Genomic DNA, 23379 nt, shown 5'->3' with positions numbered 1-23379 from the left:
AACTACTGAACAGGGGTATTATGGTGTCCTTCATGTATGCTTTATGGAACTAGCTACGGGAACGCCCTTTGACCTTTATACAACACTGGAGTAAGGAGGGCGATATTTTACAACAATTTACACTACAACAACAAAAAAAACAACAATATCTATATATATATATATCTATATATATATATATATATATATATATATATATATATCTATATATCTATATATATATATATATATATATATATCTATATATATCTATATATATCTATATATATATATATATATATATATATATATATATATATATATATATATATACAGTGGTACCTCGGCTTACGAGTTTAATCCGTTCCGTGACGGAGCTCGTAAGCCAAATCGCTCGTAAGTCAAAGCAAATTTTCCCATTCAAATGCATTGAAATGCTATTAATCCGTTCCAGCCTCAAAAAAAAAACACCAATTTTTTTTTGTTAGGTGCTTTTAAATAACAAAAATGTACTTTATAAATAACAAATAATGTATAAACAAGCACGACCTCGTATATACTGTACATAATACAAGAGAATGTAAAGAAATAAACTGGTTTTATTAAGCAGAGGAGAAGAGCATGCCAGGTGAGGTGTGCGTGTTGTCGACTTGGCGAGGCAGTACGATCGTACTCCTTCTACGATATGTACGATTTTGAAGCAGAAGGAGTCCATAAAGGCTATAACGCCAGCCAAGGGCGTTACGATTATTTCAAAGCTCCGGACCTCTATCCATGAAGATATGGAGAAGTTGTTGTTTGTGTGGTTGAAGGAGAAGCAGCTCGCAGGAGATACCGTGACCGAGAGCATCATGTGTTTGAAAAGATTGAAACTCGGATATCGAGCACGGACCACGAGGTGTTTTTTCTTTTTTCTTAATCTCGGTTTCAGTGAACTTTTGCTCTGTGCTCACGTGTACTGTACCTGTACCTGTAATGGTACGTCAGAGGATGGCACCTGTTGTCATCATATTAAGTGCAAGATGTTCTGCATCGTAAGTTGGTACACCGTGGTCTTTCGGCGGTGTTTAAGCCGGACGTCTTGGCTTCTGTCACCATTGGCATTGAGTCTTTCGATGTAGGTAGGTCGTTGTGTGCCGGTGCCTTGGCCGAATTCCTTCATTGCTGCATTGTTAGCTCACCTGGTTTTTAAACCACATCTTTGGTTATCGGACCAGCGAATGACGTCATCTCCTCCAAAGTATGGCTTATTCTCACTTGTCTTGGACGATCTTCTACTTCTAGCCTTCCACCGTGCATTTGGTGTCCACTGTACTTACTGTACAGTGCCTGGTAAAATTGATGTAATGGGTTTTTGACCGTCAACGCCATGAACCGTCATGAACCGTCATGAACCGCCATGAACCGTCAACGCCATGAACCGCTAACACTCAAAAGCCCATTTATCGCGCCTTATAAAGCAAAACGCAAACCGAAAGCCATGCCTCTCAAGCGAGGCGTGCTTCCGTGGTCACGTGATCCACAGGTGTAGCTCATTATACCCGCACGCGCGACACGCTTTGGCGGTCACGTGACCAGCCACTCTGGAGGCGGGGATCCCCGCCGATGACGTCACCGGCTGGAGCAAGGAGATTCCTCGCTCATGTATTTCGACGATTGCGTGTTTTATATCCAAGCAGAGATGCTTTCACGGCAAGATAACCACGTGACCGGAACCGGAAGCCACAACCGGAAAATTCAAAAAAATAAATTTTTTGAGCTCGTACATCGGATCTCGGCTCGTATCCCAAAGCAACAAACCGCCCGAGCGACGGCTCGTATCCCGAAAAACTCGTACGTTGGGGCACTCGTAAGCCGAGGTACCACTGTATATATATCTATATATATCTATATATATCTATATATATCTATATATATCTATATATATCTATATATATATATATATATATATATATATATATATATATATATATATATATATATATATATATATATATACATATATATATATATATCTATATATATATATATATATATATATATATATATATATATATATATATATATATATATATATATATATATATATATAAGGGTGGTACTCAAATGTAAACATTAACTTCTCTAAAGTGCTTTTCCATTTTTTTATTACACCTGTAGAGAGAACAAATTGGGTAAAATTTCATTTCATTTTGAAAACTTTTACCACTGTCACATGGCCCCTGCTAATCTGCTAATCAGCACTATACAGAAATTATTTCGGTTTGTTTCAGTTATGATGGCGAGTGCAAGTACTTCAAGAAGAGCAACCAGAAAAAAGAACCATGTGTGGCTGATAGGCTGCCATATTGAAAAACTACCAGAAACTCGGCTCCCATCTTGGCAAGAGATTCTGCAGCGATACTTTAAGCTACATCATGCTGAGAAATTGGACATAAGCAGTGCCGCAACAACTGTTGTTCGTGAGACATTATATGCATCTGGGAGAAAGCACGGATCCCCACTGCAGATGAGCGGAATATCATTGCAAAACTAGAGAGAAAAGTAGAACAATACAGATCCATCCCAATACAGATTGGGATGTTCATTGGGACTGTTCTCCCCTATGGGCCGGTGCTCCTGCCTCACACCTAGCTCGGCTTCACGCTGTTGAAACCAAAGCTTTCAGAATTATTGGAATCTCCCGCGATGAAGCTATCTCTGAGGGCCTTTCACTCACTCACCGCAGGCAGGTAGGTGGTCTTTCTGTCTTCTACCGACTCCTCTCCGGCCTTGCACCCCCAGCTCTCTCTGTGCTCTGTCCCCCAAATATTCCTACAGGTCGCACAAGATCTGCCAGCAACCCTCTGATGGTTAAACTGCCGAAATCTCGGCTCTCTGCTCACCTTCACTCTTTCATTCCTCTTTTCTCCCGCCTCTGGAACAAACTCCCTCACTCCCTTTAATCCCACTCCTCCCTCCAGGTCTTTAAAACAGCTGTTCACCACCATCTCTTATCTTCCCCCATCCAAAACCTTGATCTTTTCTACCCCCGCTAATTCACCCCAGATCCACCCTGTTTGAAATTCCAACTTCTTTCCTGGAAGTCCTGGCAGTGTCCATATGTTTTATACCTCTCCCACCGCCCCCTTCCCATGCCCCCCCCCCCCCCAAAGCCCTCGCCCTCTCTCAGATCTCTCGATGTCTCCATGTCTCTCGGTCCCTGCTCTCAAATGTTGTGTTTGTGTCCTTCCCCCTCTCTCCCCATCTTGTCTACCGCTCCCGATGTTATATGTTTTATGTGTCGGTTTGTCTTTCTGTGTGATTAATGTTCGCTCTTTCACGAGCCTCGATCTTGCATACAAAAAAAAAAAAAAAAAAAAAAAATCCTGAAAGGAAAGAGCCGGCGATCTGTCTCTCAGATAAAGAAAGAAGAGCAGTTTCAAACCGGTCTACGTGTCTTATTTGACATTGCTCATGTTGATGTCCTTGATCTGATCAAAATACCAGAGGACCGTGAATTCCTTAAGGCACAACGGGAGCTAGGTCGACGGGGCTTTATGGTTGGTGTTGACAAGGTGCTAGCAGGAAAAGAGGAGCGGACACATCAACGCGACAAGGTGTTGACTGAAAGAGAGCAGCATGAAAAAGAGAAGCAAGCAGCCCGAGAGGAGACTCTTGAGCTAGCATCATCAACAGACAGCAGTGCTGAAGCCAGTGATCATGACGACTCTGCTGTTCTATCTGCTTCAAAGAGGCAGAGCCGAAAGCGTGCAAGTAGTATTGTTACACCAGACCTAAAAGCAGCTCTCGACCGCACCAAGGTTAGCGATCGATCAGCTGTTCACATCTTGTCAGCAGCAGCCTCTGCTCTGGGACACGACCCTTCAGAGTTGGCCATCAACCGCACATCGATCAGGACATCCAGGCGGATCCAACGGAAGACAATTGCAGGTGACATCCAGGCATCCTATGCTCCAAACACAAGTTTGGTGGTTCATTGGGATGGCAAATTCCTTCCAGACGATGGGACTAAAAAAGTTGATCGCCTTCCTGTCATTGTCAGTGACCCACAAGGAACTGGAAAGCTTCTGGGTGTGCCAAAGCTGCCAGCAGGAACTGGACTAGCAACAGCTGCTGCTGTTATGCAATGCCTCGAAGAATGGCATTTGCAAGACATGGTGGCAGGTATGAGCTTTGACACGACAGCCAGCAACACTGGTTCAGCACTTGGTGCATGCACTATTTTGCAGCAAAAGCTTGGACGACCACTATTACATTTTGCATGCCGGCATCACATTCTGGAACTAGTGGTAGAGGCAGCAATGGCAGCATTCAAACCATTTCTTGGTCCATCAAAAGGACCTGAGATAACCGTCTTCAAGCGTTTCCAGTCAAACTGGAATTCCATTGACCAAAGCAAGTTTAAGCCAATGATGCCTGATGACCTAGACTCTGTAGTTTCAGGTGTATTTTTAAGTTGCAAAGAAGATGTCGTTTCATTCTGCATCCAGAAACTGGAATCGGGCCAACTACGAGATGACTACCGTGAACTTCTTGAGTTGACTATTATTCTGTTTGGTGAGCGTCCTCCAAGAGGATTCTGGTTCATACAGCCAGGAGCCATGCATCGGGCAAGATGGATGGCCCGTGTGATTTATGGAATCAAGATCTACTTGTTCCGTGATCAGTTTCGACTGACCCCAAAGGAACTCACTGGCATAAAGCGTTTTACAGCATTTGTTGGAGCAGTGTATACCAAAGCCTGGTTCAGCGCTCCATCTGCCATTGGTGCTCCCGCTGGAGACCTAGCTCTCTTAAAAGCACTCATTTTCTATCCTGATTCAGTGATTGCCGAAGCCACCAGCAAAAAGCTTTCCAATCACTTGTGGTACCTCAGCGAAGAACTGGCAGGACTTGCTCTGTTTGACGATAGTGTTGAGCTTGATGTCAAGCGAATGATGGTAGCTGCTCTTAAAGAAGAATGCCAAGAGAATCCTCAACCACGGGTACATGTGGATCTTACAGCAAAAGAAGCCATCGCTGCCAAGACTGTTGCAGATTTTGTTACTTCTGCCTCACTGCGAATTTTTACTGCATTCAAAGTCAATACTGACTTCCTAGAAAAGGACCCTGGTGAGTGGGCCGATGACCCATCATTTCAGTCATCACAGCAAGTCTTGTGCGGTATTGCCACTGTCAACGACTTTGCAGAACGTGGTGTAGCATTAATACAGGACTACAATCAAGTCTTGCCAAAGGATGAACAGCAGCGCCAGTACCTGTTGCAAGTTGTTGAGTGGCATCGCCATCAGTTCCCCGACGCAAAGAAGATAAGGAGGAAATAATTTACCACAGAACTTATTAATGAGGAATCAATGGTCTGGAGGACTCTTACTCTGTGTGTTTATGATGATTGTCATAAATTCTTACTGATTTGGGATTACATCTGAGTGTTAGTTTATTAAAAACAATTTTGTGTGTCGATACTGAAACATTGTAATTTTCAACCCATGTGTGACAGTAGTAAATAAAGTCGTATAGAAACCATCTGTGGCACATTTCCTTTTTTCACAATAAGGAACAATTTTAGCAACAAGCACCTGAAAAAAGTCCAATTTTATTTTTTGGAGTACATTTGAGGACCACCCTAATATATATATATATAAATATATATATATATATATATATATATATATATATATATATATATATATATATATATATGTAGGGAGCTGTAATGCCCCTCCCCCTTTGTATATCCTTGCTGCTTTACCAATTACCAAGTATAACCAATTATATGTTTTGTTTTGACTTGCTACTGTACTCTTTTATGATACTGAGTTCTTTCTACTGCATTGAGGATGTGTAATATCCTAATAAGGAGTCCTCTGCCTGTGTGCTCTGGCCTGCGTGGGCACAATCTCTAGTTCCCCTTTCCAGGCCTTGGAGGCAACTCTTATCTCTCTTTGCCTTTTTCCTGATTTTGCCATTATCTTGCAAGTTGACAGTTTTACGAGTGTCCACTCCCCTTTGTACTTTCCCAAGCCAGCTGCTATACAGAAAGTTGTAAACATGTTGTCACATAATGCTGACCATCTCCTTATCAGAAGCTAACCCATGACTGGCCTTGGATGAACTTCCTTTAATTAACTGAACAACAGGATGGGACTATGGTGGGGGACCCAATGAGCCCATTCTGTCTCTGTGTCTTGTGAGCTAACTCCACCCCTGACTTTCCTTTATATAAAGCAATGTTAATTGAATTATTTCAGAGCATCTTGTTGTACTGTTGGTCATTCCTTGTGAGTTTCAATGCAACTTTGCTGTCCTCAAGCTTGAGTACTCGAGTTCCAATAAATATATCCGTTGCTCCTTTCTTCTGAGTCCTTCTGAGTCCCAAGTCCTAAGTCCCAATCCGACAACTGGTGGCAGCGGTGGGATCAGTCTGGGCAGTCCGGGACGCGGTCCCAGGCAAGGGAGTGGTGAGAGACCAGCTGGCAATTGATCCGGGTCAGGTGAGCTGTGGTTTTCTTTTGTTTTTTCCTTTTTAGCCCGGGGGTCAGTCCAAATTGTAACCCACTCTCTCTTGCTCGGTCGCCGTACGTTCCGTTCCCTGCTCATACCTGTTCCACGAACCTAAATTTAATTACGGACCGCTTGGGTCCTGGAGCAACTGATTGTTTATGGACTCGTTAGGGTAACGTTACGTAAGGAGAAGTGCCCCACGTTGGGCGCCTGAGGTTAAGGGGTAATAGATCTCTGGGTTGTAAGGGTAAGGATAAGGGCGGCGTCCCGATCCGAGGCCTACCCGGGAGACGTTGGGATTTTAAGTAAGATCAGAACTATTATACGGGCGTAGGACGCCAGGAAAGTGCAGTAAGGGTAGGATAGACGGCTGTGTAGGCGGGCGAGCCTCTCAGGAGAGTAGGTAGCGCGGCCGTACCACGCGAGGCGGGCGAACCTCACGAGTACAAGACTGCGAGCCTCTCAGAGTTAGGTAGACGGCTGTAAACGCGAGGCGGGCGATCCTCACGAGTACAAGGCTACGTCGGTAAACTAAATTTTCCTAGGATGGGTAACAGTATGGGTAATAAGACAGTAAAGGCAGGTGAACCGCTTAGACATACCCCAGCATTTTTTATGTTTAAGAGGTATGGCTATGCTGCTGTGAGACCAGGGAAGTCATGGGTTGCATTGACGAAGGATTTAGGAGAACCGTGGCCCGAAGGAGGGTCTTTTGCGCTGGAAAAATTGGACGTATTGTATGAGACATTAGAAAAGTTCGAACAGGCCACGAAACACTTTCCGCCTGACTATTGGAAAGTCTTTGGCTGGTGGAAGGAAGAAGCGATGAAGCGACACGCAAAGTCGAAACAGGCCAGCTTGGCCGGTGAGGTAACAAAACTCAAGGGTCTGAGGAAACAGGCGAATAAAGAGCAGGATGAAGCGCTTAAGGAAATAGAGAGGCAGGCCAACGCGCGACTGATGCCGCTCGTTGAAAACCCAGACCCCGCGAGAGGGGAGGCAGTGACCAATCTACCCTCCCCAGCCCCAGTCCTAAGCTCTGTCCCGGGGTTTCAGGCACCACCTATCCTTTCTGCGCCCCCGCTACCACCTCCCTATAACCCCGCTACCATCGCGCCCCAGATACCCCAGAACCACCCGAGCCAGGGAAGGCCGTTTGCACAACTCGGGGCTAACGGAATAGATGACGGGACCGACATCGCAGGGTTCCCGCCACCGATAGGACCGGATGGGTTATACCCCTCACTGGTAGGTTGTAAGGGGAAAAGGACCTCACAAACTACCCCCTCGGAATGTCAGGAAATAGAGGAAAGGAAAACATTGTGCCCTGTACAAGTTATCGGGGTTGACGCAGCAGGTCATGGGGTTCGGGAAAGAGTACCATGGAAAGAATCCTCTTTAACTGTAATGCGGGCAAGGATTCAACATTTGCTTATTGAGGATCCACGGCAGATAGTGCCGACCATGTCGAATTGGGTTTTGGATGGCGAGTGCGACTATCGAGACATAACCCATATGGGAGTGTCCGTGCTCCCACCCAAGGTATGGGAAAGGGCTAGACAAAGAGCACACTGGCCGGTGGCAGACCCAAGGGCTGGTGCAAACCCCCCGTTAACACAAGCGCAATGGGATGCTCTAAAGGTCCTGCTGCTAGATTCTATTGAGCAGGCGCTGTTGCCAGCAGGAGGTCCGGATTGGGGAAAGATCGGGGCCATAAAACAAAAGGCAGGAGAACCAATTGGAGAGTACCGAGAAAGGTTGGAAAAGGCCATTGCGCGCTGGGGAGGACTGGGTCCGATGCAGCTGGGAGGGCTACCCCAACCATTGGTAAATCAATATCTAATCGAGGGGCTTCGGCCGGTGTTAAAGAAACAGGTACAGACCGTCCTCTTCGGCTGGAAGGGAATGACAACCAACGAATTATGCGACAAACTGGAACAATGCCCGGGCTCCTCCCTAGAGGAGAAGAAGGATATTAAGGAGGAAATATTGCAAATGTTTGTCCAAGAGAAACGGGCTCAATTTAATCAGAATAAAAAGGGGGATCAGAGTCAGAACTACATACACGAACAGTGCCAGAAGTGGGGACCTGTTCGAGGTCCAGAGGAACATAGGAGGAGTTGTTATCCTCTTTTCTATAAGGGCCAATTCCCCAACGGAGAGTGGATCCACAACGAAAATGAGAACTGCGACGGTTGTACTGAGGAAGATTTTGGACTAATTAATATGAACGAGGTGAAACAACAATGGACAATACCACCCCCTCTTCCCCCTCCTCCTCAAAACCCTCAAACTTGGACTGTGCAAGGGCCCCCTCCCCAAAATTGGTATCCACCAAGACCCCTTCTCCAAAACCCCGGACCACCCCCCAATAGTGGGATGCAGAACGGACCAAGGGGGAACTGGGCCCCGCCTCGGGGTCCGCCGCAGTGGCAACCAGTGAACCAGTCACATTGGGGGCCGCCAGAACGCCGGCAGGGCGGAAGGGGCGCTGTAGAGGGACGACCTATGCCCTCCGCACCACCGGTTCCGCAGGAACCGTGCCATTATTGCAAGCAGATGGGACACTGGATACGTGATTGCCCAAAGGCTCGTAAGGGGTTTCAGCCCCAATACAATAGAGGGGCCTATTGACGGGACGCTGGCGAGTCGCCCAAGGAGTGTCCTCTCTTGACCATGACACCGGCAGAGGAACCAACCATGATGTTGGACGTGGAGGGAAGACAATTAGAATTTCTCGTAGATACGGGCGCGACTCGCAGCACAATTAACAAGGGGCAATTGCCCTCTTTGCGCCCTACGGCCAGGAACGTTCAAATACTGGGTGTTTCGGGTTTACCCCAAGCGCTTCCTATTTCGGAGGAAGTGCGAGTAACATGCGGCCCGCTGGAGGCTAAACATGCATTTTTGATGACCACTACCGCCCCGACGAATTTGCTGGGACGGGATTTATTGTGCCGTTTGGGCTGTCAGATCTCATGTACCGAGGAGGGAGTTTTCGTAGACGTCGCGGAATCTAAACGCGACTTGGTAATGACGGCATTGTCTCGGCCCGGCCCCACCGTGTATTGGTGGCGCATGGATGAAGGGGCTCTGGCTACCTGGACGCATATCATAGATAATGTGTGTTTGGACAACGCAGTTCTGCGAGATTGGCTACAACTGCACGAAATTTCGATAAAAACCTTAAAGGATAGTCCACCCCATTGCACTGCGTACTATGATGCAACGGGCGACGACGAGAATTATCGAGAAAAGGTTAAGGAAAAGCTGGGCGAGCGCACGCCTCTACACTTGTCACGGATGTGGATCGGCCGCGAGGGAATAGGAATCGAGGCAGTCCTAACCTCGAGTCAGCGTGCATTGACCCGATACCCCGAAGGAGCGGCCGCCCATGTTACCCTCACTACTGCCAAGGGGTGGCCGCCGGAAAGTGTAGGTTGGATGGTAGGGAGGTTACGTGAAGTTCCCCTACAAGGTTATCGGAGTAAGAAGGGCCGTTGGACTTTGAAACGGCTCCAAAATGGCGAAGGGTTCTCAATTGACTTCAAGACACAACGGAGGGATGGAACGTTCGAAGCAACAGAGTTGCCTCCTAAGGGCACCTATGCCATGAGGGCAGTGCTGACGGACCCGGGTGAGTCAGATTACCTCCTAGCGGAGGTGCCAGACAATTTATGGCCCAAAAGCGACGGTGAGGTTGGACGGATGCGAGACGCTGAACCTCTAGTGATAGCAGTGCAGCCGGGGATGCGCTTGCCAAATGTAAAACAGTATAAGCTACGACCTGAGGCCGACGTAGGCATAGCACCAGTGATTCAATCCCTAGTGGAACAGAAGATTATCGTGGAAACTAACAGCCCATGTAATACACCAATTTTGCCAGTTAAAAAGCCGTCAAAGGACAAATGGAGGTTTGTACAGGATTTAAGGGAGGTGAACAAGGTGATACAGGGCATACACCCACTAGTTCCAAACGGAGAAACCCTCATGATGTCAATTCCACCGGACGCAACATACTTCACGGTCATCGACCTTTGTTCTGCGTTTTTCTCTGTGCCCATCGCGCCTGAGTCACAATACTTATTCGCTTTCACCCATAGGGGGCGCCAGTATACTTGGACAGTACTACCTCAAGGGTTTTCAGATAGCCCCACTCTGTTTTCCCGGGCGCTGCACCGCGACCTGGCGGATGTGGAATTGAAGGGAGGGTCAGTGTTGCTGCAATACGTTGACGATTTGTTGATTTGCTCCCCTTCAAAGGAGGCGTGCGAAATGGATTCTTTGGCCCTATTAAAGGCCTTGGCGGCCAAAGGCCACAAAGTAGGCAGACCAAAACTTCAGTTTGTGCGGCAGGTTGTAACTTACTTGGGACACGCCATTTCGCATGGAAAACGAGAATTGGATGCTGGACGGGTGACCGCTATCATGGAGCTGCCTCGCCCTCGCTGGCAACGACAAATGCTGCGCTTCCTAGGTATGACGGGATATTGCCGCACTTGGATACTTGATTTTGCGCTGCTGGCTAAACCACTGTACGAGGCGACCAAATCAAATGCCCCGGACCTATTGATATGGACGGATGAATTGAGGCGATGTTTTGACGGGCTGAAACAGGCGCTGGTTACGGCACCGTCATTAGGACTCCCGGATTATGCGAAACCATTTACCCTTTACACTCACGCCGTGGGAGGTTTCGCCCAGTCAGTTTTGACACAGACCCATGGGGATAAGGAGCGGCCGGTGGCCTACTTTAGTAAAAAGTTAGACCCGGTCGAACAAGGGTTTCCGGTGTGCTTGCAAGCCGTGGCAGCGGCCAGGTACGCAGTAGAAAGAACAGCGGACATTGTTATGGGACACCCAGTAACGCTACGAGTACCGCATTGCGTCACTTCGCTGTTGTTACAGCGAAGCACACAGCATTTGTCTAACACTAGATTAATGCAATACGAATCCGCACTGATCACTGCAGCCAACATCACGATCGAACGTTGCACGACGCTCAACCCAGCCTCACTGATGCCCACTCCTGAGGAGGGCGAACCTCATGTGTGCTCCGACGTTGTGCAGCTAGTCTCCACAGTGCGATCGGATTTAAAGGACAATCCCTTAGAATACCCCGACTGTATATATTATGTCGATGGATCAGCTAGGCGCGCATGGGACGGGTCTCTGTTGTCCGGGTACGCCGTGTGCTCGGATAGCGAAACGGTAGAGAGCGGGCGTCTTCCACCTACATTTTCCGCACAGCAGGCGGAGCTGTGCGCCTTGACCAGAGCGTGCAGCTTGGCGGAAGGCCTTGCCGTCAACATTTACACAGATTCGGCCTACGCTCACGGCGTAGTCCACGATAAAGGAGCCATCTGGAAGATGAGAGGTTTTCTCACATCTGCCGGTTCAGTGATAAAGAACGGCGCGCTGGTAGAAGGGCTCCTCCGAAGCATTTTACTTCCCCGCGCTATCGCGGTAATTAAGTGTCGTGGCCACCAAAGGGCGGACACTGACGTTGCCCGGGGCAACGCAAGGGCGGACGAGGCGGCAGGAAAGGCCGCCAACCAACAGATAGAACGCAACATGCCGATGGTGACACGAGCACAGAAGACAGCCGCACAGATTGCTGACATACCGACTGCGGGACCACCCGCCACACCAACTAAGGACGATATCATAAATTTGCAAAATGCTGCACCGACGGCCGAACACGAGGTCTGGCTCAAACGAGGAGCGATACGCCCTGGGCCAGGGGAAATGTGGACCCTTGATGAAAAACCTATAGCACCCCAGGCTTTACTGCCTTGGCTGGCACGCATGGCTCATCAGAATGGTCATGTGTGCCAGAGGGGGGTGATGGGACAGATAGACTACACTTGGGCAGCGCCAGGACTGTCACGGATTGTATCCGAAGTGTGCCGATCGTGTGTGGTCTGCCAGCAACACAATAGAGGGGCGCCGCCGAGACATGCACATGATGGGGGACGACCCCCGCCTAGTGGGCCGTTCGCAACTATTGAGTTCGATTTTACAGAATTGGAACCAAGCTTGTCGTTTCGCTATGTGTTGGTAATCGTAGATACGTTCACCAAATGGGTCGAAGCATACCCATGCGTCAAATCCGATGCTCCGACAGTAGTGAAGCGCCTCGTGCGGGATTTTATGTGCAGATTTGGCATTCCCCAGATAATTTCGTCAGATCAAGGAGGCCATTTCACGGCGCAGGTGGTTAAGGGCATCCTGAAGGCGTTGGGCGTTAAACAATCCTTCCATTGCGTCTACCACCCACAGTCCTCAGGACTTGTGGAACGAACGAACAAGACTTTAAAGAATAAACTAGCGAAACTTTGCGCAGACACAGGCTTGAGGTGGCCAGAGGCTCTTCCGCTTGCATTGATGAGCATTCGTTCCACCCCGGGTCGCACTACGGGCCTTTCCCCCCACGAAATATTAATGGGACGACCTATGAGCTTGCCCGTTTCAGCACCAACAGACATGTCCACCCTTGCTTTGCCAGTAATGGATGACATGCTTTTGAGATTTTGCATAGGCTTGTCGAATGTGGCACGCAGCATCCATGCTCGAGTACGAGAGGCGCTGCCTGAACCAATAGGCCACGCCATCCACAACTTTCAGGCCGGCGACTGGGTGCTCGTGAAGCACTTCACCCGCAAGGCTGCTTTGGAGCCACGGTGGAAGGGACCATTCCAGGTGCTACTGGTCACACCGACGGCAGTCTTCTGCGAGGGTAAACCTTCGTGGATCCACGCCACCCATTGTAAGTTGTCCTTCCCCGCACCACAAGCCACACAAGACACCGCACCTCACATTGCTGCAGACACCACACCTCACACCGCTGAAGACAATGCACCGTCTAGGGCACCACAGTCTCCTAAGGGCGGCGATGACGGTCATGATGATGGGAATTCTGGGCAGCTGCCTAACAAACCCTGCCAAGGATAGGCTTCTGCAGTTTAACCCACTGAGAGAGGATCTCCCCAAATACCCAGGACACGACAACTACACGTTATTTAAACTTTACTCCGTCAAATACATAACGGCTCCCCGGGGACAGGGGATAGTAGTACATTGCTGTGAGTTGGAGACACATTTCAAGTGGTTATCTGTAAGATGGATGGAAGCCATGGTGGTACACAATGGGACACCACAGGCACGCATGACAACCCCACGCATAGTCTTAACTAAAGTTAGACAGGTGGAAAATGGAAGGTTTACTGGGACCGTGAATAGTCACGCCGCCGCAGGATATCAATGGGGCACGGGCATCGACAATACTACTCTCCTACTGTCGCATGCCCTCGTCGGCCCACACACCACGATAATACTTGAATGTGGAATATGGCCCCCGCGCACGCTGATTAGAAGGAACAAAAAGAGGGGAGAGACCCAACACCAATTCCGGCCTAGTTGTGCCGCCTACGTCATTAAACCCCCTCCTGCCCAGGAAGTAAGAAGGAAGCCAGAGGAGAACACATACTGGAAGGTCGCACGGCATATGGCCACAGTACAGAATAGGACACAGTGTTGGATGTGTATGCACCTTCCCCGCACCAGCACAGCAGGCATACCAATGGTAGTGTTACCCCTATCACTCAATGATTTGTGCTCGAAGCCACTAGATACCAAATGCATTAGTACAACTCTGACAAGCCAAGGTTCTGATGAAACCGTGTGTAAACGAGTTTTCCAGTACTCCCCTCCCATCCTGTCCCGACACTTTGAGGAACGTCCGGCGCCGGTTTGGGTCAAGCCGGCATGGGGGGCCCTCTGCTTAGAAGGAAAGGGCCAAGTAATGGTAGGCAAATCCGTGTGTAGAGATACCCTTCCCGCGGACCCGAGAAAAGGGAAACACACGCTCCTAGTGAACGTTACAAGCTCGCCCTTGCATAACCTCACACACCTCCAGTTGGCATGGAAAGGGGAAAACGGGACAAACACTATCCCAGGTCTTCTCACTTGCATGACCACCCATTTAGTGGCCCCGCACGGGACCATGTTTGTATGCGGGAATAAAGCTTACCCGTATTTACCTGATAATTGGGGAGGAATTTGCTATTTAGGATCAGTTTTCCCAGAGATGGAAATGCGACAGCACTTGCATAATACCACCGCACTCATAAGGACACAACGAAGCACCTATTGGCACGACGACGACACCACTACTTTACACGGCGCTGATTGGGAGAAAGCCGTTAGCTTCTTCTTCCCATGGGCTGGGACGGTCATGAACAGTTACCGCATTGACAAAATTGCGTTAATCTTAGAAACTGTGGCCAACGCCACCGCTACAGCACACGACGAAATGTTGGACACAGTTGTCCATCTGCGTACAATGGTTATGCAAAATAGGGTTGCATTAGATATGCTATTGGCAGAACGAGGAGGGGTATGTGGGATAATTGAGGGTAAATGTTGCACTTTTATTCCTGACCCCTCACAGGGTGTCAGTGCTGCTATTATAACGTTAAGGGAAAGCGCTCACTCATTGACAAGGGATCGATTGGATCGGGAAGCCTCCCACCAGTGGCTTACCGACTGGTTCAAGGGGTGGACAGGCACAATTGTAAAGTGGGTACTAACCACCTTGGCAATAGTCCTTGGAATCGTGGTTTGTTGTGTAATAATCAAGGCTTTAGTCCTTGCGTGTGTGAGGAAGTTTTCCACAGGATGGACACTGAAGACGACAACAGAAAGGGCCATGGTGATGCTTGAAAAGCTGACCGTGGGTCCAGAGGACACACTGGCCGTCGACGTGACTGCAGACCGCGGATCCTGGAACGACGACCCGGACGAGCCACTGGGCCGCGACAATGAGATCTCCGCTTCCGAAGATTGTTCTTCCATTGTTGATATTACCGATAATGACGTCGAGTACACTTATGCGGACCTCGAAGCATTTCAGGCTACCAGGAGGCCGTTTAAACTGGGCCCCGACACGTCGGAAGAAGAAATCGACGATTTCCTGAAGGATTCCTCTCGTTTCTTCACGATATGCCATGCCGTGGCTATGACTATGGGCCGTCCACTCCGCAGGCCTACGCCACCTGAAAATAATGTTACTGATGATGTTACCAATGATGATGTGGGCCACTTGCGAGGGTCCCCGGCTGATGTTTATGTTTCAATGCAGGCTCTGCCTCTCCATGTTTCACGAGCTCACCTTTATGTCTCACAAGCCCACAGTGAGTCAAACGCCACTGACCCAGTTCGGGATTTGGACCCAGCTGTGAACCCAAGCCCGGATGGAGAGGAACTCGATCGTGAAAATACTCTGAGTTCCGAATCTGATTGTTTTGGAGATTCGCCCTTGAATAACAGCGAAGCAAGCAGCATCGCCTCGGACGATCTCGACTTTGACCCAAAGGAAGTTTCTCTCCCACCTTTGGATCGTTATGCTTTATTTCATGGCCATAGGTTTGAGCCACCTGATACTGACGATGTTGTGTCTTCCCCAGATCACCAGCACGTAAGAGACCTCATGAACATGAATATCGATTGAGCGCTGAAGATCGACAAGGATTTCACTTGGGGAAGCCTGGGCGAGCTCCAGTTGGGGAGGAGTCCGGCTGCACCTCTGTGGACCAAGGGTGGGTCGGAGATCTTCCTGGGTGTGGACCCCGGTGGAACCAGAGGTCTTCGTTGTGGATTTGGCGCGCTATTCGATCTTCATGTCTCTACGGTCTCACCTCATACACCCATCTACACCCGACTTACATCATACATCCACTTACACCCACTTGCACCCACACACCCGCGGATCAGCCTGCTGGGTTCGTTGTGCGGTACTGGGTACGGGACATGCTCACTGGGCTGCATTCGTGTGGTACGTTACGTTTAGTTACACTCTCTCTCTCCCACCTCTTTTGGTGGATTTTGTGTGCCATTTGATCACTCTGCTTTTACGGCCTTACATTGCATACTCACATACAGACGCGAATCATCCTACTGAGTTTGTGTGGTGCTTTGGTACGGGACATTCTTACGGGGCTGCCTTCGCGTGATATGTTGAATGATTTTTCTGTTTTTGTTTGAAATAAAGGCCTTTGATTGGCTCGTAGATAACTTTGTATCTTAGATCCAAAAGGGCGGTATGTAGGGAGCTGTAATGCCCCTCCCCCTTTGTATATCCTTGCTGCTTTACCAATTACCAAGTATAACCAATTATATGTTTTGTTTTGACTTGCTACTGTACTCTTTTATGATACTGAGTTCTTTCTACTGCATTGAGGATGTGTAATATCCTAATAAGGAGTCCTCTGCCTGTGTGCTCTGGCCTGCGTGGGCACAATCTCTAGTTCCCCTTTCCAGGCCTTGGAGGCAACTCTTATCTCTCTTTGCCTTTTTCCTGATTTTGCCATTATCTTGCAAGTTGACAGTTTTACGAGTGTCCACTCCCCTTTGTACTTTCCCAAGCCAGCTGCTATACAGAAAGTTGTAAACATGTTGTCACATAATGCTGACCATCTCCTTATCAGAAGCTAACCCATGACTGGCCTTGGATGAACTTCCTTTAATTAACTGAACAACAGGATGGGACTATGGTGGGGGACCCAATGAGCCCATTCTGTCTCTGTGTCTTGTGAGCTAACTCCACCCCTGACTTTCCTTTATATAAAGCAATGTTAATTGAATTATTTCAGAGCATCTTGTTGTACTGTTGGTCATTCCTTGTGAGTTTCAATGCAACTTTGCTGTCCTCAAGCTTGAGTACTCGAGTTCCAATAAATATATCCGTTGCTCCTTTCTTCTGAGTCCTTCTGAGTCCCAAGTCCTAAGTCCCAATCCGACATATATATATATACATATATATATATATATATATATATACATATATATATATACATATATATATATATATACATATATATATATACATATATATATATACATATATATATATATATATATATATATATATATATATATATATATATATATATATATACATATATATATATATATATATATATATATACATATATATATATACATATATATATATATATATATATATATATATATATATATATATATATATATATATGTATATATATATATATATATATATATATATAGTTACGGTTCTTAGAACCTTCACTTCGTAAATTTAGTATTAAAATTCCCTATGTACATTTCCCCTCTAATTGGCTGTTAATTGAAATGAGTGCACCGTAGCTAGTCCATCGCATGCACGTAGCAAATAATAGGCTTCCTTCGATAGTTATCTCTTTATTCTATGTCAGTATAAGGCTGTGTCTCCCATTAATTGACTCTGCATTGCACCGAATTGAAATAGGATAGATTCCCTTTCATTCCCAAAAACCTCCCTTGCCAACTGCATTACCAACTGCATTTGCCGCCATTCACCATGTGCTCCAACTCTGAGAAGAAAGGCGTGTCTCCATCGCGTCATGGGAGGGAGGAGTGAGCCAGCCCCGACCAACCAACCAAGCACGAGGGGTTTGGCTTGAGAGGGCGGAGAGAGAACGATCGGGGAGGTTCGCGAAGGTTCCAGGGTGTGGCCCTATATAACCCGTCACGCGAAGCCCCCACAGAGAGAAGTGCGTAAGAGTCCACCGAGAGTGGAGTTGAGCCCAGTGGAGGAAGAGCAGTCCACCGAGAGTGGAGTTGAGCCCAGTGGAGGAGGAGCAGCGAAGTTGCTGTTGAGTCCAGTGGAGGAGGAGCAGCAGCGTTGAGTGAACAAACCACAGCTTTGGGACCACCGCAAGTGAGACCTCCGTAGTCCAGCCCCCCTGTGACACGCAGCTTCGACCCGCTGCTACGCGGGAACCGATTGCTGTGGAGAGTCGGCGGCTGCTCGCTCCCGGCCCGGCCGTTCTGCAGTCCCACCCGAACCTTCCTCTCCTTCCAGCCATTCGTGCCATTCATCCCTATCATCATCCCCCATGTAAGTCTGATTGTCGTCTGTCTTTTATGTTGTCCTGGGGTTTAAATAAGACTGCATAGGTAAGCTAGAATTGCTGTGTCTTCTGATCCTTCCATCCTTCTGTCTTTATTTTCGTATCTTTCCTTCTCCTTGGTTCCTTTGATTGTGTACATAATAGTTAGTAATAAATTATATTTGTTCTTCCTACCTTGCCTTTCTTTCCTTTACATCCGTTTCGTTTTCGTGATTTCCCCATTGGATACCTGTGGCACGATTTGGCCAACGTTAAGAATCGGGTCAGTTACTTGCTAATGGTTCGTGCCGCGGCTGCTAATCCGCTCGGCAATTAACATCTTGTCCGCGGTCGCGAACGGGGTTGCTCACCTGCCTCTCCAGAGGGAGCTGAGCAACTTCAGGACTCACGTCGGTCAGTCATAAACAAGGGGATTAATCCCCCCTTCTTAAGGGGAAAAAGGCCGACGTAGAGATCCGTAACAATATGTATAATGTATATATATTTATGTATATGTGTATGTATGAAACTTATATATTAGGCGTATTGCTTAAAATTATAAGATGGCCCCGGTTTTTTACCTGACATATTTTCGCAGGTGCATGCTTTGCACACGAGCCAACAAACAAGTAAGACTAGAAACATCGCTATTGTGCGCAGGACTAGGTATTTCTAGGAATCACAAACGAGGAAGTGGTGTCCGAGTTATTTTACCGGTACGAGTCTGTCGCCGATCAAGACTCACTTCCTTCTTGAAAATGAATCCGAATGTATTTAACCATATTTAACAGTATCAATTTATTATTACGAATCGTAATTATAATAGTTTTAATAATAAATTAATACTGTTGTATTATAGTATAATTAAAGTTGCCCACTCATTAAAGTAACACTAACAAACATCTTTATGCTTTTACGCCCCAGAGGGTAAGGGTTTTACGCCTTTAGGATTAGGATACAGATTAGGATACAAGATACAGTTACAAAGGATACAGTTACTTGACATATCTTTTACAGTTTACACTGTACTGTACCACATTTTCATTTTGTGCTGTCATTTCATTTTGTGTTTATCTCAATCATTAATTATCCTGTTGTATAATTTATCATTTATGTTATCATGTGAGACTGAGAAAATGAAGTTGCAACAAAGTTGTAAATAAATGTTATAAATTCAATTTAGATAATTCCTGGTCTCATTTGTCATTTTTGACCAACCCAGACTGTTTCTTACGATTTTTTTCCTTGTTTATGACCTGCAGAATCACTTATGACAAAACATTACTCGTATATAAGACGACCCCCAAAATTTAGGCCATGAAAATCATCTCAAAAACTCGACTTAAACTCGAGTATATATGGAATATATATATTGTTATGGCCCGCGATAAGGATGTTGGTTTGCCGAGCGGATGGCACCGCGGCCTAACAGTTACCCCAACTAACCCGATTCCCGAACGTTGGCCGGATCGCGCCACAGATATTCAATAGGGAAAAGACTAAGGCGACACGGATGTGAAGAAGAAGCAGACAAAAAGGTTGGAAATACGAATATAATTTATTTGCTATTTACAGGCTCAAAAAAAAACCGAGGAGAAGGAAAGATAAGAAAATAATATACAGAAGATTTTAGAGACACAGTGCAACGCTAGCTTATATGAGCTTAATTAACTACCCAGGGACAAAACAAACAGAACAAACTCACGTACACCAAAAGGATGGAAAGGCAGGAGGTGGATGGCTGGAGGGAAAGGAAGGTCCTAGGAGTCCTGCAGCACGATCGGCGCGTTTAGCAGCCGCCGTTCCTTCGCGGCCCTGCTCAAAACCGCTGTCCAGGCCCCAAGCGGCTGTTGAGTGTTGTTGCTGCTGTGGCCGCCGCTGCTGCTGCTGCTGCTGTGGACGTCGCGTGCTTTGCCAGGACTACAACAGGCTTTGTGCTCCCCTGGATGATGATCTCCTTAATGTTCTCTATGTTCTTTTGCTCACATGCCAGCCTCGGACTCTGCTCGGAAAAGCACCAGCTCCGGAACAACCATCGGCCCACTTGATCAGCCGTTGCTGTGTACAAAGCTTCCTTGGGTGATCTCGATGCACTCTCGCAGTTGGTTCTCCTGGACGATCTTTTTACACAACTCAGCAACTACTCCACTCTACAACGTCCTTGCGCGCGCGCTTTTATAGCGCCTCTGGCGATCAAGCCGCCGGCCTTCAGGACACGCCCATCGGTGTGCTCACCTCGGCCCTGGTTGGTCGCGCGACCCTCTGGCTCCGCCCTTGATGACGACGGGTGGGCACGCCTTTCTTCCCCGACCCGAGCACATGTTCAATGGTGGTTTTGGAGGGGACGTAATTGGCAATCGAGGCTTGGCAATGAAAGTTTTGGGAGTGGGAATGGGGGATGAAAGGAATCTACTCTATTTCACTTGGTGCAATGGAGTGTCATCTTAATGGGAGACAAGGCCTTACCCTAATACACATAATAAAGATATAACTATCAACCAGGGGGAAATCTATGATTGGCTAACGTGTATGCTTTATGGAATTAACTACGGGAACGCCCTTTGACCTTTATACAACACTGGAGGCAGGAGGGTCCAGACTTAAGCAATAATTCACAACAATTTACTACAATACAACACAATAAAAAAATACAATCCTCATATCCGCAACAATATATATATATATATATATATATATATATATATATATATATATATATATATATATATATATATATATATATATAAATAAACAATGTTATAATTTCAGCCTAAAAAGGCAAACTAACCAAGATTGTGATTCCATTTCTTAATTGTAATGCAATTCCAGTGATGGCAACAAACCTTTTTTGAAGGGTCAGTGGCATTTACAACAGGGTGAGCCTCCACGTACTGGCAAAACACAAAAGGAAAAAAAAAAATGTCAGGGTCCAACGGGAGCGTCACAGCAGGGTATGGGGCCCGTCTGGGAGGGGGGGGGGGAGTCTGTAAGCTCCATAAGGATGGACCACCCTCGACTCCTTAGCGTATTATTATATAGATTTTTTTTAAACTACATTAATATTCATAATACATAATACCCCCCCACCCGACCCAAGGGTGTTTTCCTCCTTCGACAAACGGTGTTAAGATAGCTAATCGTGGAGTCCTTTCCAATGCCACTTCCAAAAACATAATAAATAATAAACAATGGCAATAATGATAATGGCAAAATAATAAGATTAATAATAATAATATTAACACGGCATCATTCATGCATCACCTGAAGGAGGAAAAGCCTGAAAAACTGGCCCATGCATAAATAAATAAAAAACCACCTTTAGAGGCCATTTCCCCCCGCAAAGCGGGGGTTGGCCTTTTTCGGGCACCGTGGTTGTTGTTGTTTGTTGTTGTTGGTCCCCTTTTTGAAGCAATGTTTTACGGCCGGATGCCCTTCCTGCCACCAACCCTGTTTGTCGCCTTTTACGACAAACAGGGAATTACCAGTGAACTGGTATTCAATTAGCCGACCTCGGAAGGATGACAGGCTGAGTCAACCCCCCTGGCGTTAATTCAGCGATCGACCGGGATTCGAACCCAGGATCCTAGGATCCTAAGCTGGCACCCTAGCCGCTAAGCCAACACCAGCCTAAGCCCATGTATAATAAGTGATATTTTATAAGTCTAAAAAGGGCATAACTCAGTGGAAAATTGATGAATTGCCCTGAAACTGAAACTTTTTCTGCAAGTTATCATAATGTACTAATAATAAAGCCATGTTCTAAGTTTCAGTTGAATACTTTAAAGGGTTTGTGGAAAAAAAAAGTCTGGAAAACCACAGGTGGGACAGACAGATGGACAGACAGCAAACCTATAGTCCCCTCTGGTGAAATCGGTAGGAGATTAATAAATAAATAAATTAATATGAGCCACTTTTTGGCAAACACACAGTGGGCAGTAGTTAAGTAGGACAGCCAAAATTTGTCCACGTTGAGTTTCCGAAAGGAAGAATTATTATACACCAAATAACGAGAACAGCAACAAAGTACCATACAGATCTCACACTTCCCATGAAAATCATTCTTTCAGCATTTGTCATGACCACACATGATTAGAACTACAAGGGAGAGTGAAAATAAATATTCCCACGTTCATGAAGGAACGGTCCTGCACCAGCAAAACTTAGTGCATTGGTCATTTCCTTTTTCATGGAGTTTCCAGCCATCGACACACATTTTCCATCAATAGCGGATGCCCTTCCTTCCTGATGACAACGGAAAGAATAAATAAAAACAAGTCTCACTTTTTGACTCATAAGCACTCACCCGGAAGCTCAAATTGTCACAGGTTGCAAGAAAACTGTCCTCGACAGGATAGGTTTGGGGAATCCTTTTCAACATGCTGCTGTCATACATCCCTCCATTGATTTCCTGTGGACACAAAACAGCAAGACATACCTTATTATGTGCATTTTACCATCCAGGACAAGAGTACGAAATAATTGCTCCATTCATTTCAATCACTCATTAAGGATTCGGTTTAACACCAAGAGGTTTGTGAAAGTAAACATATTACCCCTACTAGAATGGAGCTGGGTAGAGAACATACCTCTGCAGGCTGAACAGTTTACATTTTGTATCCCACTGACAGGCTGGATCTGCATCCGGTCCTGAACCAAAATCGAATCGGCTTGTTTTCACCTACCCACTCATCCACCAAGTTATGTCACAACTCGTCCACAACTTATTTTTGCCGTTTGATAAATATATCAGGAACCGACAAATTGACCATGTTGAAAGGAAGGATGACAACTCTTGGGTTAAAAAGTGTACACACCTTCTGGAAAGAGAGACAGAGGCCGACCTGGGACTCTGTTGTATCAAAGGATTGGAACTTATTGGCCTGTGCAGAGTGGATGCTCAGGACCATGTTGCAATGTTGCATGGAGGGAAAATTTTTGTGGGAAGAAGTAGATTGGCTTATATTGGTATTGATGCGTTTGT

The 23379-nt window shown here is 46.7% G+C and overlaps 1 protein-coding gene across 2 annotated transcripts in view; it reads right to left on the bottom strand.

The window, feature by feature from the left end:
- LOC137426737 (transmembrane protein 87A) overlaps positions 1 to 23379 on the bottom strand; it is a 55079-nt gene that overhangs the window by 19982 nt on the left and 11718 nt on the right. For both annotated transcript variants that reach the window (XM_078779074.1, XM_078779075.1), the window contains exons 4-5: positions 22702 to 22806; positions 21242 to 21289 (exon numbers count right to left, since the gene is read on the bottom strand). In XM_078779074.1, coding sequence (XP_078635200.1) covers positions 21242 to 21289; positions 22702 to 22806 — 153 coding nt within the window. The remainder of the gene's footprint in view (positions 1 to 21241; positions 21290 to 22701; positions 22807 to 23379) is intronic.

This window comes from Myxine glutinosa, chromosome 5 (genome assembly GCF_964187855.1).
Source record: "Myxine glutinosa chromosome 5, kmMyxGlut1.1, whole genome shotgun sequence".
Taxonomy (NCBI): Eukaryota; Metazoa; Chordata; class Myxini; order Myxiniformes; family Myxinidae; genus Myxine; species Myxine glutinosa.
This window is presented reverse-complemented; position numbering and strand designations above follow the sequence as displayed.